At 39.1% G+C, this 19,356-nt stretch overlaps 1 protein-coding gene across 2 annotated transcripts in view; it reads right to left on the bottom strand.

Annotated features, from left to right (window-relative positions):
- The window catches only part of LOC127807933 (UDP-rhamnose/UDP-galactose transporter 2-like), a 45,183-nt gene extending 26,276 nt beyond the window's left edge, over positions 1-18,907 (bottom strand). For both annotated transcript variants that reach the window (XM_052346169.1, XM_052346168.1), the window contains exons 1-2: positions 18,256-18,907; positions 10,523-10,707 (exon numbers count right to left, since the gene is read on the bottom strand). In XM_052346169.1, coding sequence (XP_052202129.1) covers positions 10,523-10,707; positions 18,256-18,385 — 315 coding nt within the window. In that variant the 5' untranslated portion in view covers positions 18,386-18,907. The remainder of the gene's footprint in view (positions 1-10,522; positions 10,708-18,255) is intronic.
- Between the last annotated feature and the right edge of the window lie 449 nt (positions 18,908-19,356).

Genomic DNA, 19,356 nt, shown 5'->3' on the forward strand with positions numbered 1-19,356 from the left:
AGTACAAGATGCCTCGATAATCTTTGAGATTAAGACAGAAATAAGTGGTGCGCAAGGGTTATTGATTGTAACTGATTATTATAACAAGATGAATGGATATTGGCTACGCCTAGATCACTACTAGGATATTAAGATGGTGTGCAACAAGGAAGCAGCCACCCTTACTGCCATACTTGTAGTGGCAGATCCACGTGTGAGTTGCCCTGGGCTTCAGCCCAGGGCAATCCACTATTAAAATTAATTTTCAGTGTAAAAAAAATATTTTTTAATAATAATTTAGTCAAAAAAAAATTACAACCCACTCTAAAATTTGTGATGTGCAACTCTACACCTCAAAAAAAAAAAAAAAAAAATTAGCCTCCCCCTACATAGATTTCTGGATCCGCCCCTACATACTTAAACGAGATAGAATTGTAGAATTCTTGGTTGGCCTTAATGTCGAGTATGATCAAGAGCACAAGTTCTTGGAAGAGAGAAACTTTCATCTCTTAATGAAGTTTTTTCTAGGATTCAAAGTAAAGAGTATCGAACTCAATGAGTTCAATTTTGAGGGGTTAACCACGGTGACCAATAAGGTGGAAGGATCCAGATTCAAGTCTCAATAGAGGAGGATTGACTTACAGCCTAGATTACAAAATCGAGAAGGATTGTGGTGCACCTATTGTAAGAAGCCAAAGCAGACTCAGGAAACATGCTTTAAGTTGCATGGGAAGGAGATAGTTCTAAGTAAGATCGGAGGTTTCAGGAGTTTATCATCTAAAAATATACACAAGCCTATCTCACAAACAAGGAGTAGGAGTAAGCCACTACAGAGAAGGCAGATTCCGCTACAGCTTCTGACGCAAGTCAATTGAATGTAGATGAAATCAGTAAACTCAAGAGCTTCTTGAAAACTATTCAGGATGGGACTTGTCCTCTAGCACAAGCAGGTAATTGCTTCCACTTTGAATCTTTTACTGCCTCATAAACCAATAGGAATGATTTGTGGATTCCAAGCTCAGGGGCTACTAACCATATGTCCTATGACTTAAATGTATTTGAAACCTATAAACCAATGGGAATTTCCAAAAGAATTACCATAGCCTATGGAATTCAATTCCTATAGCAGGTTAGGGAAGAGTAACCCTTAGTTCTGACTTCTTATCCAACAAGTTTTGCATGTTCCTAACCTATCTACCAATCTGATCTCTATCCATCAGCTCACTAAAGATCTTAATTGATGTGTTATTTTTTCTCCTCATGCATGTGAATTTCAGGCACTGGACACGGGGAAGATGATTGGTGCTATTGAGGAGCAACATGGGTTGTATTACTTGGAGAGGGATAGTGTGTCTACTAAAGGGGATCAACCTATGCTTGCCTATTCATCTTAGTCTACTTTTTCCCTCACTAACATATGGCTTCAGCATTATCATCTAGGCCATCCTCCTTTTACTTTGATAAAAACTATGTTTCCTTCTTTATTCAAGGATTTAAGTGTTAGCAATTTTCATTGTGATGTGTGTGAAGTTTCTAAGCATCACCGAGTGTCTTATCCCATTAGTAATAAATTTTCCTCTATTCCTTTTTCATTGATACGCTCTGATGTTTGGGGATCATCTAGAATTCCTAATTGTTATGGGGCTAAATGGTTTATATCTTTCATTGATGATTGTACACGGATGACTTGGGTATACCTTTTAAAGGATAAGGCTGCTATTGGTAATGTTTTACCACTCTTTCATAAAACGATCTCTACTCAATTTGGCTCCCAAATTAGGAAATTTTGTACTGATAATGCAAGAGAATATTTTAATCAACACTTGCATCAGTTTTTTCAACAAGCAGGAATTGTTCATGAGTCCTCCTGCATTGATACCCCTCAACAAAATGGGGTGGCCGAGAGGAAAATGAGGCATCTCCTCAATGTTACTAGAGATCTTCTCCATCATCATCATGTTCCTAAACATTTTTGGGGAGAAGCAATATTAACAACAACCTACTTAATCAATCGGGTTTCCTCTAAACTCCTCCACAATCCAAGTCCATTTCAATGTTTATCTTCTTATTTTCCTGATGTTGGTCTTCATACTCCTCTTCCTCTTAAAGTCTTTGACCGTGTGTCATTTGTCCATATTCCGAAGCATTATAGGAATAAACTTGATCCTAGGACTCTTAAGTGTATCTTTCTTGGCTATTCTCCTACACAAAAGGGCTACAAATGCTATCATCCTTCCTCTCGAAAGTTCTATGTGTCTAAGGATGTTACCTTTGTTGAATCTCAATCCTTTTTTGGGTCTTCTAGTCTTGGTCACCAAGGGGAGAATGTCTAATGTCGTGACCAAGGTGTTTTTCCCAACTAAGATTTGGCTCCTATGAGATCTCTTGAGACAGAAGTAGATGCCTAATCTGAATCACTTGCTCACCCACCCAACTCAGGTGAGTAGGACTCATCTGAACAAGAAGAGCAGCCATTGACAGTGCTACCATCCCTGGTTAGGTTTAAAGTCTATCCCTATGTGTTCAAGAGAAGATCACAGCTTATTCTGCATCCTCAGCCTGGACAACATCTGCTTCCAACCTAGGTATTGAAGTCACTCATCCTTCTATTCCTTCTAACCCTATTCCTAATGACTTGGATCTTCCTATTGCGGTTCGAAAAAGGGTTAGGAGTTGTACTTAGCATCCATTGGCTAACTATATTTCTTACCATCGTCTTTCCCAAAAGCACAAAAGCTTTCTGACCTCCTTAGATACCATTGTCATTCCTGACAGTTATCAGATATTGTACATATTTAGTTTGATGAGGCTTTAAAAGATTAGAATTGGAAGCAAGCTATGCAGGAGGAGATGAGGGCTTTGGAGAAGAATCAGACTTGGGAAATGGTGCCTAGACCAAACGGGGTCAAACCAGTGGGTTGTGGGTGGATTTTTAACTTGAAATATAATGCAAATGGTACATTGGAGAGATACAAGGTTCGGCTAGTGGCTAAAGGGTACACTCAAACCTATAGGATTGATTATCTAGAGAGCTTTGCACCTGTGGCAAAGATGACAACAGTTTGGATATTCTTATCTCTAGCAGCATGTTGAGGGTGGCAATTACGACAACTTGATGTGAATAATGCTTTTCTTCATGGGGATTTAGAGAAAGAAGTGTTTATGGAACCACCACTAGGATTCTATATAGAAGATTTTGACAAAGTATGCAGACTTAAAGTGGCACTTTATGACCTTCAGCAATCACCAAGAGCATGGTTTGATAGATTCTCTAAGGTAATGAGACACATGGGATATCATCAAAGCAGGGGAGATCGTACACTATTCATTAAGCACTCAATAAAGGAAAAGGTGACAGCTTTACTGGTTAATGTAAATGATATAATTGTTATAGGTAATGATGTTCAAGAACAGAAAGCCCTGGAAGAAAGTTTGGCTAAAACTTTTGAGATTATTATCTTAGTATACTTAAATATTTTTTGGGAATAGAAGTAGCCTATTCTAAGGCAGGTATTTTTTGCCCCAACAAAAGTATATCCTGAATTTGTTAAAGCAAATAGGCCTGCTAGGAGGCAAAGGAGCTAGCACCCTTGTAGAGCCTAACATTAAGTTGGGAGAAAATCCTAACTGACAGACGATGAACAAGGGGAGATATCAGAGATTGTAGGTCGTTTGATCTATCTCTGTCACGAGAAGAGCCTCTCCGAAGCTTATTTTTAAATTTCTATTATTGATATTTACTACTTATGTTGTTGTAATTCCTTAGATATTAATAGCCTCTTTATTTTACTGCTATAAGTTCTAGAATAAGGTAGTTACTGCCATGTGCAGAGATGGTTAGGGAATTTCAAGTTTGTTAGAGGAGTAGGACCCACCTTGGCAAGAGAATCTCTCCTCCCAGACGCTGGTGTATATCTTCCTACTTGAACAAGGGAAATGGTATGAATGAAAATCGGAATTCTTACTACTCTCTCCTCCAATTCTCAGTTTTCTCCCGTTCTTCTCTTTATTCGCTCTCGTTCTTCTTTCTATCTGTCACTGCTCTCTATTCGAGTCTTGGGTCCTCCTAATTCATATTTGAATTGGGAGGAAGAGTGTTGTCAGGCTAGGCCATGACAATTTTGGTATCAAAGCATCGATTCTTGGCCGAAGCTGTTAGATTGGTATAATGGCGGAAGGGACCCGCATGAAGAATTTTGAGACATAGTTGCAGCAAGTTAGCTCAACTATGTCAGATTTCCAGGGAAGGATTGACCAACTTGACATCCGAGGGGAAAGGAACCATGAGGCGATCTTGGCGATGGATCGCAAGCTGGAAGGTTCGTTGGAAAGGATGGAACAAAGATTGGAAGGGTCCATGGCGAGGCTACGAGAAGACATGGGGGCCTAGAAGCAGCAGTTTATGCTCATGTTCACTTGCCAGAACACGATAAGAATGGCTCCTGACTTCCCTCCATGCGAAAGGGATGATCCCATTTTACTGAGAAATAGAATGAATAGAAAGGAAGGAACTTCTGAGATTGAGGTAGAGCCTGAGGAAGGATTGGAGGGAGTTATGGGTAGAGAAAGGAATGAGCAGCCTCATGGCCACCCTTCAGGACTACCCATGCCCCGAATGGAGATACCAATGTTCAAAGGAACTAACCCCCAATGGTGGTTGAGGAAATGAAAAAGGTTGTTCAACTGGCACAACATACCCAAAGGACAGAGGGTGTTGCTGGCCACTGCTTACTTCAATGAAGCAGTGGATGCATGGTTTCAAGGGTGCCCTAGTGTGAGAGAAGATTACACATGGGGAGAGTTCTCTGAAAAATTGTGAGCGATTTAGAGAAAGGAGTATGGTGGATACGATAGAAGAGTTCAATAAGCTTAAACAAATAGGGAGCGTTGAGGCTTATTTACAAAAGTTTGAAGAACTAAGATCGTTTATGACATGCCACAACCCTCATTTGTCAGAGGCTTATTTTGTGTCAAGCTTTCTGAGTGGCTTGAATGAGGAATTACCACCAATGGTCAAAATGATGAGGCCAAGGACAGTGGAGCAAGCCTCTGAAAGTGCCCAATTACAGGAAATGTCTGTAGAGACACTGATGAAGAAACAGAGGCAACAACAGATAGGGGTGGCTCTGGGAACAAACCCTGTTGGGGGAAAAAGTTACCACCAGGATATAGCAAGAGGTAACCAAGGGGTGAAGAGTGTAGGTGGATCCAACTTAGTTCCTTATGGGGAGCAATTAAGGGAACAAAGGAGGTTGGTCAGCCTTTGCTTCAGATGTGGTAACAAATACCACCCAGGGCAACCCTGTAAGAGGCAGATTCTCTTGTTAGAAGGGGATGAAGAGGAGATAGAAGGAGATGACGAGGAGATCAGGGCAGAGGATAATGGAGAGATCTCCATTCACGCCTTAAAAGGAGTAACTAACAACAAGATCATTAAGGTGGAGGGGCACTCTAAGGGCAACAATCTCATGATCTTGATAGATAGTGGGAGTACCCACAACTTTCTAGATGAAAGCACAACAAAGAGACTGAAGTGCTAACTAATAGGGACTCCACCTTTGAGTGTGACAGTGGCTAACAGCCAACGGGTGTTGAGCAAATCGGCCTACAATGGCTTTTGCTGGGAGATGCAAGGAGAAAAATTCAAAATAGATCTGAGACTACTGCAGCTAGGTGGCTATGATGTGGTTTTAGGAGTAGATTGGATGAAAGGGGTTAGCCCCATTAGTTTTGATTTTAATCGGATGGAAGTATCCTTTGAGTAGGAGGGAACGAAAATGACATTATCTGAGGGAAAAGAGGTGGGAACGTGCAAAATGATATCGAGGAAGAGACTGCAAAGGGTGATTAAAGGGAAATGAGGATAGTTGGCACACCTCTTTTCGATTGTGGCAACTGAGGAGATACAAGGAGATCTAGCACTATAAGGGGAGATATACCTAATGGTGAGCGCACCCCAAGGGATGCCCGATCAGGTACATCACTTAAACCTCCTTAATAAACTGCTGGTAGAGTATGAGGATCTCTTCCTTGAACCCCAATCAGTTCCCCCTACCCGAATGCATGACCACTCTATTAACTTAAAACCACACACTGGGCCTGTTAACATCAGAACTTACCGTTACCCATCGCTCTAGAAAAATGAAATCAAAAAAATGGTAAAGGAAATGTTACAACAAGCCATCATTAGACCAAGCCAAAGTCCCTTTGCTTCCCCTATCCTATTGGTTAAAAAGAAAGATAGGACATGGCGGTTTTGTGTGGATTATGGCCAATTAAATGCTATAACCATCAAAGATAAATTCCCTATACCCTTGGTAGAAGATCTCTTGGATGAACTACACAATGCTCAATTCTTTTTTAAGCTTGACATACGCTTAGGTTACCATCAAATTAGGATGAAACCCGAGGATATCCACAAAAACAACCTTTAGAACTCATCATGGGCACTTTGAATTCTTGGTGATGCCATTTGAACTCACCAATGCCCCAACCACTTTTCAATCTCTCATGAACAGAATTTTGTAACCCTATCTTCAAAAGTTTATATTGGTATTCTTTGATGACATACTCATTTATAGCCCTTCTTTTGAACTACATCTACTTCACCTTAGAACTACCCTTGACATCCCCCGATCCCACCAACTATTTATTAAGAAGTCTAAGTGTGCATTTGGTCAAGGGCAAGTCGAATATTTGGGGCACATTATATCACAAGGATGAATGAGTACCGACCCCCGAAAGGTGGAGGCCATGGTGTCCTGCCGAATTTGGTGAGAGCCTTCAGAGGATTTTTGGGGTTACAGGGTATTACTGCCGATTTGTGAAGAACTATGGAATAATTAGCAAGCCCTTAACTGAATTGTTAAAGAAATGAGGTTTCAGTTGGGACCCAAAGGCAGAGGAGGCCTTTGAGAAATTGAAAGGGGCCATGAGCAGGGTACCAGTTTTGAGACTACCAGATTTCAATAAGGCCTTTATCCTGGAAACAGATGCAAGTGGATTTGGAATAGGGGCGGTTTTGGTGCAAGAGGGGCTCTAGTGTTCCTAAGTCAAGTGTTAGGTCCTAAACACTCGGGGCTCAGTATATATGAGAGGGAGTTCTTAGCCATATTGATGGTTGTCGACAAGTGGAGGCACTATTTGGAGGGAGGAAAATTTATAATCAAGACTTACCATGAGAGTTTGAAGTTCTTATTATAACAAAGGCTTCAAACATGGCTATAGAGGAAAGGAATGGCCAAACTCATGGGGTTGGACTACATTATACAGTAGAGAAAGGGAAAAGAAAATATAGCTGCCGATGCACTCTCAAGGTGCCATGAAGAGGGGAGTTCTGCAGCCATGACAGAAGTGATACCCTAGTGGTATCGAGAGGTGATTGACAGTTATGAAGGAGACGAGAAGCTTAAGCCCTTGCTGGAAGGATTAACAGTCGGAGCCGACGTGGGGAATGGGTATACTTTAAAGAACGGGATGCTGAGATACCAGGGAAGAGTTGTGATTGGGGATAAGGCAAACCTAAAGAGGAAGATATTTCAAGCCTTACATGAATCACCCATGGGGGGCATTAAGGGGAGCAAAACACGTACTTGAGGGTGAAACGGGTTTTTTATTAGCTAAGAATGAAATCAGAGATTAAGAAACTAGTGCAAGCATGTGACATCTGTAAGAGATGCAAGTTAGAAATAGTAGCCTACCTTGGGCTACTACAACCCTTGCCTATTCCCGAACAAGCCTGGTCAAGTGTATCTATGGACTTTATGGAAGGATTGTCGGAGTCAAAAGGCAGGGATAACATCCTAGTAGTGGTGGACAAACTGACTAAGTTTGCCCATTTCATAGAATTAACTCACCCTTACATAGCTCAAGAGGTGGCTAGGGACTTCTTGGACCGAGTGGTTAAATTACATGGGACTCCCCAAGACCATAATTTTAGATAGAGACCGGATTTTTACCAGCACGATGTGGCAGGAATTGAAGAGGTCACTAGGAACAAAGTTGAGCATGTCAACTACTCATCACCATCAAATGGATAGCCAAACCAAGAGGGGGAACCAAAGTCTTGAGACCTACCTGAGATGCATCTGCCTAGTGCAACCTAAGGAATGGCACAAATGGCTGGCCTTGGCCCAGTGGTGGTACAATACTTCCCACTACTCCTCCATTAAGATGACCTCATTTGAGGCCTTATTTGGATACCAGCCGCCTATTCTGCCTGCGGTAGGTGAAGAACCCAGGGCAGCTTCGGTAGATGATTACTTGCAACGAAGGAGCGAGGTGACACAATAGCTAAAGCAAGAACTGGCCTCGGCTCGTAATCGCATGAAGCAGTTTGCGAATAGGAGGAGAAGCGAACGAGAGTTTGAAGTGGGAAGTGAAGTATACTTGAGGTTGAGGTACCCTCACCTTAAGTCCATTACAAGGGGAAGGGCAACCAAGCTCAATCCTAAGTACTATGGGCCATTTCCTATAGAAGCCAAGGTGAGGAAGGTGGTATATCGACTGAGGTTGCCCACAGGGTCGCTCATTCGCCATGTATTTCATGTGTCACTCCTTAAGAAGGCAGTGGGAGAACAACCAATGAGTGCTGCTCTACCCCTCATTCCTATGAAGGCTAGACAAACAGTGGAACCCGAAGTTATTTTAGAGCAGAGAGTGATATACAAACATAGGGCTCCCCTCATTCAAGTGTTGGTCAGGTGGCAGGGAAAACCCTTGGAAGACAACACCTGGGAGTACCTACCGAATCTTTTCAAGCAGTTTCCAAGAGCGGCTAGCCTCCTTAACATTTCTTGAGGATAAGAAAATGATTAAGGCAGGGGGAATGTCACGAGAAGAGCCTCTCTAAAGCTTATTTTTAAATTTCTATTGTTGTTATCTACTATTGCTATTTACTGCTTATGTTGTTGTAATTCCTTAGATAGTAATAGCCTCTTTATTTTACTACTATAAGTTCTAGAAGAAGGTAGTTACTATCATGTGCAGAGATGGTTAGGGAATATCAAGTTTGTTAAAGGAGTAGGGCCCACCCTGGCAGGAGAATCTCTTCTCCCAGACACTGGCGTATATCTTCCTACTTGAACAAGGGAAATGGTATGAATGAAAGTCGGAATTCTTACTACTCTCTCCTCCAATTCTCAGTTTTCTCCTATTCTTCTCTCTGTTCACTCTCGTTCTTCTTTCTATTTGTCACTACTCTCTGTTTGGGTCTTGGGTCCTCCTAATTCATATCTGAATTGGGAGGAAGAGTGTTGTCAGGCTAGGCAGTGACAATCTCTTACATACTAGACCAGACATTGCATTTGTTGTTAGCCTAGTAAGCCAATTTATGCATAGTCTAACCACGGAACACATGCAGGCAATGAGGAGGATCCTATGCTATTTGAAAACAACACTGGGCAAGGGAATTTTGTTCAAATCAAGAAATGACTTGGATATTAAAGGGTATACAGATGCAGATTATGCAGGTTCCCTAGCTAATAAATGGTCTACAGTTGGTTATTGTGTGCTCCTAGGAGGGCATTTGGTATCCTGGAGAAGTAAGAAACAAAGTATTGTGGTTAGGTCTAGTGCTAAAGTAGAATTTAGGGCCATGGCACTCGATCTATGTGAATTGTTGTGGCTAAAGATTGTTCTAGAAGATCTAAGAGTTACTAGCAATGGACCGATCAAGCTATTTTGTGATAATAAATCAGACATTAGTATTGCACATAATCCTGTGCAACATGACAGGACAAAGCATATAGAGATAGACCAACATTTTATAAAGGAAAAGTTGGAAGCAAGTTTGATTCACATACCCTATATTCCCTTTAAAAAACAATTGGCTGATCTACTGACAAAGGGGCTAGCTGCTAAAAGGTTTGAAGACTCGGTATGCAAGCTAGGAATGATAGATATTTATTCACTAGCTTGAGGGAGAGTGTTGATTCCTAAAGGATTCACCGAGGAAAGGATATGGAAGGTTGAATAATTATCCACCCTAAGTTTGGAAGATGATCTAATCTTTAGTTGTTTAGAAATTGCTAAATCAAGTTAGGATACTTTCTTAATTTCAGTTTAGGATACTTTCCTAAACCTTGTATAGACAACCTTTCCTAGTTTTAGCTATTGTAATCTTTCCTATGTTATAATTCCTCAACCCTATAACTAGGGCAATATTGTTTTGTGTAAATGAATGAATAAAATTATTCCATTCTCACAATTATTATTATTTTCTCAAACATGGACCAAAGTTTTGTAGGTTATGTTTGATGTTAATGATCTAATCTTCAAAGTACTATAAATAATAAAGCATAAAGGAAATAACAGTAAAGTAACTTAGCACTGAACATACATGCCTATGATTATATTTAAATAAAATTACTGCAAAAAAATAAGAAGCAACTTCCATTAACATCTCAAAGGAAAACTAGCCTAGGAAAACAATGGCTCAAGACATTAGTAGCACGGCACAGAAATAACCACCAAGTTCGATAGAAAAGCAATTGTCTAACCTGCATTACATGAAAACATAGATATTGTTCATAAAAATCCTTACCTGGTAAAATCCAACAGAGTTCAGCATAAGACTAAGATTCATCCCAGTGATAGAGGTATTGGCAACTAGTGAAAACCAGACAAGCTCCCAAAGAGGAACATGCTTTGATGCAGAGTAACCTGTGGCATTTGACACCAGGCCAACCAGTGCAGTCACAGCAAAGTGGAAACCAGTTAAGGTTGTAGCTGGAGAAAGCAAAATATGAAGATCAGTTAAAATCATGGTCGGTTGAAACACATCAAAGCAAAGATACTTAACAGATTAGCAGTAAAATTCAATTTATCCCAAATAGACAAGACATGTAACAAACCAGACCGGCAATGTAACATTGACAGTTTAGCTTAGATTAAGAATAAAATTCAAGGAAATGTGTTCTCCATGCGTTTGAATATTTCAGCCACAAGAGGCAAACATGATATTAGAAAATTGGACTTCTTACTAACCATAACTATGGACTGAAATGTTCTCTTCCAACTCCAACTAAAATTTGAAGAACAAAACTTGGTTGGCCTGCACATCTCCCTTCCCTACACCTCCAACCCGCCAGAAAAAAAAAAAATCCATATTCCTTAGAAATCCTTCTGGTCATACTCCCAGAGTTAACTGGAGATTACTTTTTCAGGTTATTATATTATCACATTAGTGAATGAGACTAAAATTGTAGAAAGATGATTAAGGTTCATAGAATAAGCACTAACAAGCATAACTAATTTTCTAGGAAAAGATAGACTAGGTCACAGAATGAAAGAAAATATCTACTGGCTCAAAATCTAAGAAAAAGGTTGTTTAAGAAAATGTCTATGCAGATGCTAAAACATCACTTCCAAGATTTGACACAGTTTAGATTATTTTTCTTTTCAAAGTTTAATTCAATTATTGAGTCATTAAATTGAGAATATGGATTGTCTTAATATAAATGATAGTAGTTCAACTTTGCCAATCTTGGAAGGAAAATTAATTCATTATTTGTATTCATGTTAATCATCATCCTCATCCTTTTAGTTGGGCCCCCAGGGAGAATTCTACCCCAGCCCCTGCCACAAATCTGATTGGTTGTATCTTAGGCCAAAGGTGGCCTTTGGTTGCTTGCCTCTCAACTGTGCCATGCCTAGAAATCTATTGATTTGAGGATTTCCACTTAAATACCCAAAAAAAAAAAGATTCAAGCATTTTTTGTATTAATCAATAGCTAGTTGACCACTCACCTTGAATGGAATACTTGATTAATTACCATTCCTCCACAACAGAATCACCAAAACGTTGGATTCTAATGTGGGGGTTAGCGGAAGTCTTAAGTATCCAAATTACTGGGAGGATGTGATATATATTGAGTTCCACACAAGTGCTAAACAAGTATTGCTCTTCCTGGTCGAGTACAATTTGGAATGATGAGAGGTGAGCAAGCAAAGGGATTATTTCTGTGAAGCTACTTAAGTGTCAAGAACAAAACGAAAAGAAAACACCAGATAAAGCAAGTATGATGGTAGAAAGAATCTCTAAAGAATAAAATAATGGTAAAACAATAGTACTAGTAAAGATTGGTCATCCACTATTTACTGTGGAGAGGTCAGGTGGTTAGGTTAAGGGATGAGGATAGTCCATTTTGGCTTGATACTCCGTTGGTGATGGCGTTTTGACTTTATTCCATTCTTTTAAAAACATATTCTTCACTAGGCTTACTAGACATGCACACACATATATATATAAGTAAATTTTTTATTGTTTTTAAGCTAGTACTAGAGTAATATTGACATTGATTCTATCTTGTACACATAACCTTAAAATATGTTTGAAGGATGCAGCTATAGGAGAAGATAAACTCACCACTCCAGAATTTGATAAGGTTATAGCTCAAACCTGAGACAATGAAATTGAGTGAATATAGACTAGTTGGGAATCACCTGAGACAATCCTAGTGTGAAATCTCAGATTAATGAAGAATCAACAGATTAGATTGAAGAGGAATTAAATGCGTGTTCCTAGGTTACTCTCGTCTTCAGAAGGCATATAAGTGCTACTCACTTGATCTTGGTAGAAGTAGATACTTTCTCTCTTCTGATGTCACCTTCTTTGGGTCTACTCCCTTTTTCTCTTTAGCATCTAGTACTTCTTCCCATCTTCATTATGTTCTTCCTGTTCCATCTTTTCATCCTCCAATCCTTGTGTCTATTCCAACTCCTGTTGTTCCTGCTCCTTTTCAGACTTATCATCATCGTTCTAGACCACTATCTACTCCAGTACCTTCTATAGTAGCTCCAGCACCTCCTATTGCTAATGGTGATGTTCCTTTAGATTCATGTCTTCTATAGATGGTGCCATTGTTTTGTCTCCCTCCGTTTCTACCCATGCTCCTATTCACAAGGTACATGTGCCACTTGGAATCCTCATCCCATTTATACTTTCGTGAACAATCATCATTTGTCACTTGTCCATTATGCTTTTGTTTCTGCTCTTTCTTTTATTTCTTTTCCTAAGACAGATGTAGAGGCTTTTTCTTACCCTAGGTGGCAACATGCTATGGATGAGGAGATGTTTGCCTTGCTAGCTAATGAGACATGGGATATTGTGCCTCTTCCTCTGAGGAAGCCTATTGCTAGCTAACAAGACATGGAGTTTCTGGAGTTCGGTATGGCGCGCATGCAGGAGGACATGGCGACCATAAAGAACTAGAGTTGGGAGGATATGGTAGCCCTGAAGGATAGTATACATGAGCTGGAGAAGGGCCAAGAACGGGCGAACTACTACAGGCAGAAGATTGGCAGAATGTGTAACATGTTGTTCGCCTTGTCACAATTCCGTTTACCAGTAGATTACCCTCCAAGAACAGGGTTGGAACCGATCTTGGACCAAGATGGTATTCTGCCCAGATCGGATGGGCTGAGGGCTATGGAGGATGGGTTTGCAGGGGAGCAGGAAACTCAGGGAAGGGGTCCTGCTTCTTCAAGTATTAGCCATACCCCGACACCTCGATTGGAAATTCCAATCTTTAAAGGGGTGAAGCTAAGATGCTAGGTTCGTCGTTGTGAGAGATTTTTCGAATTGTACCGAATCAGGGAAGAGCAAAAGGTGACTACGGCAACAGTGTATCTTAATGACACTGCAGACGCATGGTATCAAGGTTGGAAGCAAGCTAAGGGTGGAGTAGTGTCTTGGCTGGAATTTTCAAAAGAATTATGTGGCCGGTTTGGTGAGAAGAGCATGGCAAACGTGGTGGAAGAATTTAACAAATTGAGGCAAGAGGGGTCGGTTGAAGACTACCTAAAGAGGTTTGAAGAGTTGAGGGCAATAATAGGGATGGCCCAACTGAGTTTAACTGAGCCATATTTTGTATCTAACTTTATTAACGGATTGAAGGACAAGTTGCGATCGATGGTGAAGATGATGATGCCATCATCAATTAAACAAGCAGCGGAGAAAGCCAGGCTACAAGAGCTTACATTGGAAGTGATTTGCAATAAGTACACGATGGAAGTGGAAATTCAGCCTTCATTGTATCAACCACTGGAAGGGAATCATGTGCAGGTGAATTCTAAGGTTTATCCCAACCATGATGCAGCCAAATCAGCTACGATGGAGCAGAGACAAAAGCTGGGATTATGCTATAAGTGTGGCAATAAATTCATCTTTGGCCACTAATGCCAAAACAGCTCCTTAACATGGAAGGAAGAGAGGACGAAAACGAAGAAGAACCAGCTAGAATTGGGTGACGAAAAAGGCATAGCTATTTTGAATTCTTGGGGTCAAGAATTGTTTGAAGGGGAGGGGATTGTCACGACCACAGGAGTAAGTCAGTATATGTATCAGTAGAACAACTATAGTAACCGTTAGGGTTAATCAGCTGTGTAACAGAAGTTGTTATGATTAGTTAGTGGTTGTTACATTGTTAGAAGGTTGTTATGGTTGCTAGAGACCTATGGCAGTAAGACAAGGGCATCGAGAATAATGACAAGTCTTCTCTCTCAATTCTCTCTTTAATCTTTCTCTCATTCTCTCTCGCTCTCTATTTTTCCTTCTTCCTTATTCTATCTGTTGTTTCTCCCTTCCTCATTCTATCTATTCTTCTCGAAATTCAATCCAAATTCTTTCAATTGTCAAGCCCACAATTTGAGGGCTTGACAGTATGCTTGATTCCTGGCCTATAAATACTCCTATGGATGGGATAGAGGGAGCCATTGGAGGATCCTTGGCAATATAGGAGATTGGTTGGGAAGCTTAATTACCTCACCATTACATAGCCAAACATCTCTTTTGTTGTAAGTGTGGTGAGTCAATTCTTGGACATCCCTTGTGACAACCATTGGCATGCCTTATTGTGTATCTTAAGGTGCATTAGGAGTGCTCCTAGTAAGAGTTCGTTGTTTGAGAACAAGGGACATAAGAAGATTGTTGGATACAGTGATGCCGATTGGGTTGGTTGTCCCATGGATTGATGCTCTACTTCAGGCAATTGCATCTTGGTTGGAGGTAATTTTTTGTCTTGGAAAACTAAGAAGCATAATGTTGTGGCTAGATTTAGTGTTGAAGAAGAACATCAGGCCATGGCTGTAGCTACCTATGAGCTGATTTGGGTTCAGAAACTCCTTAAAGAATTAAGATTTAGAGACTCAAGGCCTATGCAACTTATTTGTGATAATCAGACAGCCCTATATATTGCCTTTAATCCTATTTTTCATGAATGAACTAAACACATAGAAATCTACTATCATTTTATGAGACAGAAGCTAGTGTTTGAAGAGATTAGTACCTCATTTGTTAGCTCTAATGACCAACTAGCTGATCTTCTTACAAAGGCATTATGGGGTCCACAACTTGATTACATTTGTACCAAGTCAGGCACATATGATATATATGCACCTGCTTGAGGGGGAGTGTTAGAGGATACAGCTTCGTTGTATTGTACATAGTGTTGTTTCTCTTAGTTGTACAAAGTGAGTTAGCTTGTTTTGTAGAGCTGTATATACACCTAATAGTGAATAGAGAATTCAGATATTCTTTTTCCCTCCATATCATTTTCTCTCTCTCTCTTTCTCTCTACTTCACAAAATATAACATGCACATTTATTACAAAATAATTTACCCCATAAAAGAAGGTTTTGGAAGATTTTTGGTAAAGGAGAATTTTTTAAAAATTAGAATAAGGTCAGTTGGGATTTCCCTATAAAAGATTTTTATCAAACATTAAAACTAGATGAAACTCTGAAAATCAATTTTAAAATAGTAGTTGTGAGTATAAAAATGCTATAATATTGTTGAATATTTTGGAAGATTCAGGGATTATAGATTTCTCTTATATATCAATTATTAAAGTTGCCCTTCCACTGTACGTGGTACAGCTGAAGAGCTACCACCAGCCTGTTGTGAGTCAGGAGTTTCTATGAATTCAGGAAATTGTGCCATTCACACAAAAAATACAACATATGGCTGCTATAGAAAATATGTTTGTTCAAATTTTGAAAATTTGAGAGAGAGCAAGAGAAAGAAACAGAGTGTAAGATCATAGGAGAAATTGTTAGACTTAAGAGAACATGTAAAAGAAATGAGAAGTCCATTTATAGAGTGGGGACGGGGAAAGGCATGCTGCAACCTGCGAAGCATAGACACAGACATGAGATGCTAGACATGGGGCATGACATTTTTCAAAAAAATAGGACACGACATGGTCAAGATATGATAATTAATAATTTTTTTTAATTTCTTTAAAGCATAATAAAGAATCAAAAGATTCAAAACTATAATTCAAACTCACAAATATGCATTTAAAATTCGTAAGTCAAAATTCCAAATGAATAACTCTAGTCTAATTAGTAATCAACTCATAGTCAGTTGTCTTTGTCCCTCACAATTCAGTTAATATTTAAAGAGTTAAAGAACAGAAGGGTGAAGAGTATGAAAACCCTTAGTCTTTTAGTCTTCGACATGTCCACACGTGTCCCCTCACGGGTGTCCCCTTTCGTATTCTTTTAAAAAAATTTAAGAAAGTGTTGGACATGCCACATGGGCTTCTTATATGTGTCAGAGGCATGTCAAAGTGTCGGATTATCTAACACACAACGACATAAATACAACATCCCCTAAAAATTGTTCGTGCTTTATAAGCTGCAACAAGTAAGGCAGGCAGCCCCCACATGCAGGCTGCATGTAATCCAAGTACGGTCCGACCTTTTTCACACCTATACATAAGCTTACTAAGGTTAGGTTATTTGAGTTGTTTTTGCAGCTAATGAATTCCACTATAATGCAAGTTCAAAGTCCATGGTCGCAATATATTGCTCAGTTGATTTCAATTGATGAAAATAGGATGTGGAAAATAGTAGATTCTGATGATTTTTTCTGTCAAAGGGTGCACATAGCCTGTGTATCTTAGAAGTGCATAGGAAATCAAGGTTACAAAAAGTGACTCCAAGCAGAAGGAAGTGACTGAACAGACGTGCTAAAAAGATTCCACCATATCAGACTCACGAATTGGACTTCTGGCTTTTTTTTAAAAAAAAAAGGAGTAATTGTATCTAGTAAAACAATTATAAGTAGTGATTGGACGGAAATTTTATGGAATCTAAAAGGATAAATTGGTGAAAGTTCCATATGTTTTGCAATATATTCCACCAATACTGTCAACCAAAGGAAAATCATAAAGTTCCTTGTACATGCAAAGTTATAAGCTATTATGCCTTTGTCAAGTAATCTCAACATATGATTCATAATATGTTGCAAAATGATTTTCTAAAATTCTGTCATTTGAAAAAAGGAATTTAAATTTCTGAAGGTGACTATATTATCTGAAGCTGACTATAATCAACTGCAACAGAATATAAAATTTTCTATCCAATGGTGCACAATACCAGCTGTTGGAGGAGTGCTTTGATATGGAAAGATTATGAAGAGGTGACCAAGGCTGACAAAAAAGAATGACATGATTCTTCAAAGGCATTTGCTATCACACTGGGTCTGAAGGCAAGGACTGCAATACATGAATTAATTTGGATCTTCACAGTTCTAAGAACTGAAAAGGTAATAATGTAAATCAAGAACTTCTTTTACAAAACTGCACGAAATTTACTATGTTAACCAACAATGTGGCAAGAATCAAGGTCCATAGCTATCAGGATGAGCTTTTATTGTGTATGAACTAAATTCCATTTTTCACAACATTAGTTTAGCAATTTTTGGGAAACATCTTGTTTTCTGCAATTACTTTATTATATCCAGTTAGAAATCGGTTTGCCAATTCTACATTTGATTTAAGACTTCTCAATTTGTAGCTTCACTGTTTTGATTTTCCAATTACTGTAAATTCCTAATATTTGCATATTTACCTCCATTATTAGTTTTAGTCTATTGATTACACTGGTGTGCTAAAAATAACCTCTATGATATTCAGAAATTCTCAATAATAATTCAGGAAGAGACAGATTGCTAATCAGGATAAGGTCGTGAACAAAGTTAAATTTCAGACACTGAGCTTATCTTCACACTCTGGTTTTCCTATTGTGTCCCATGACTTCCATCCTAAGTTGGCTGAAAAAAGATCGGGAATCAACGAGTTATGGATTTAATAATTCGTTGTAGATTCAACTATGTGGTGTGGAGTTATTCTCCTTAAACAGATAAATAATTCAATTGCCGCAAAGGACTTGGATCACATCTACCATAAAGTGGCTGAGTTGGCACTGAGGAACTATTTTGCTTCAAAAGAGATCATAAAAGAATCAGATCATAGGGAGAGAGACACTGACCAAAGCTGAAAGCATAACCATTAACGGACATCAGCTGCTTGTTGGCCATGATGATTCCGACCGAACTTATCACGTTCATCGCCCACGCACCGACATTCGAAATAGCCGAAGATTTCTTCTCGCCTTCCATTTCTTCTCCCCTTCCCAATTTCCTCTCGGCAATCGGCAGGAACTTCAAATCTGATACTTGCAATTAGTTTATACCAGCGATAAGAAACGATCTGTCGGTGGGACAGCGGGAGAGACGCAATGCCAGAGGACACGACACGTAGAGAGAGAGAGAGAGAGAGTCGAAGACAGCTAACACTACTGCGATGACGACGGAGCAAGCGTCTCTTTCTTCATTTTTCTTTGTCGTAGAGCGCATATGCCTCTGTGTGTTACTTTGACGAAGAAGATCTGGATTCTGCGAGTTTCGGCGATGGTAAATGCGGGCTTGGAGGTGGCAAATGGCAATTGTGATCTGTGAATTTCAATTCTCACGCGCCCTCTCTGTCTCGCAAACCTCGATTTTCACCTCGAATCTGCGGCCATTTCCCCCAATTACATTCACTTTAACCTTCAAACACATGGAGATGGCGGAGATCATGAAATCATTCCTTCTCCTACCTCACATGTAGGAGATACGTGTAGCCTGGTGGTTCAATTCAACTTCAACATGAACGTTCATGTAGACATTAAATATATATAAAAAATAAAACTTAAATATAACTGTTGTCATCCATCGATATTCAATTTTGGAACTATGTTTGTTCTGCACCGACATGTTCCCTCCTAATAATATTTTAGATTTTTTTTATATTTAAATAATAAAAAGTTGGATTAAAATTTAAAAATTATAAAATTGTTTATAAATTATTTTTAATTTTGATATCAAAGTTACTGAGAAAATATTAATTTAAAAAAATTAAATCACATATTAAATAAAAAACAAAAGAATTTCTTAGTTAATTATTGGACCATTTATCGATTCATATTTTTAAAAAAATATATAAATTAATTAAGATTATGACATTATATTTAAAAAAAAATAAAATTCTTCACTTGACAGATTGTAAGATGTGTTGATTAACATTGTATGCTACAATTAAAGTGCATTTA

Source organism: Diospyros lotus, chromosome 8 (assembly GCF_014633365.1).
Source record: "Diospyros lotus cultivar Yz01 chromosome 8, ASM1463336v1, whole genome shotgun sequence".
Classification (NCBI taxonomy): Eukaryota; Viridiplantae; Streptophyta; class Magnoliopsida; order Ericales; family Ebenaceae; genus Diospyros; species Diospyros lotus.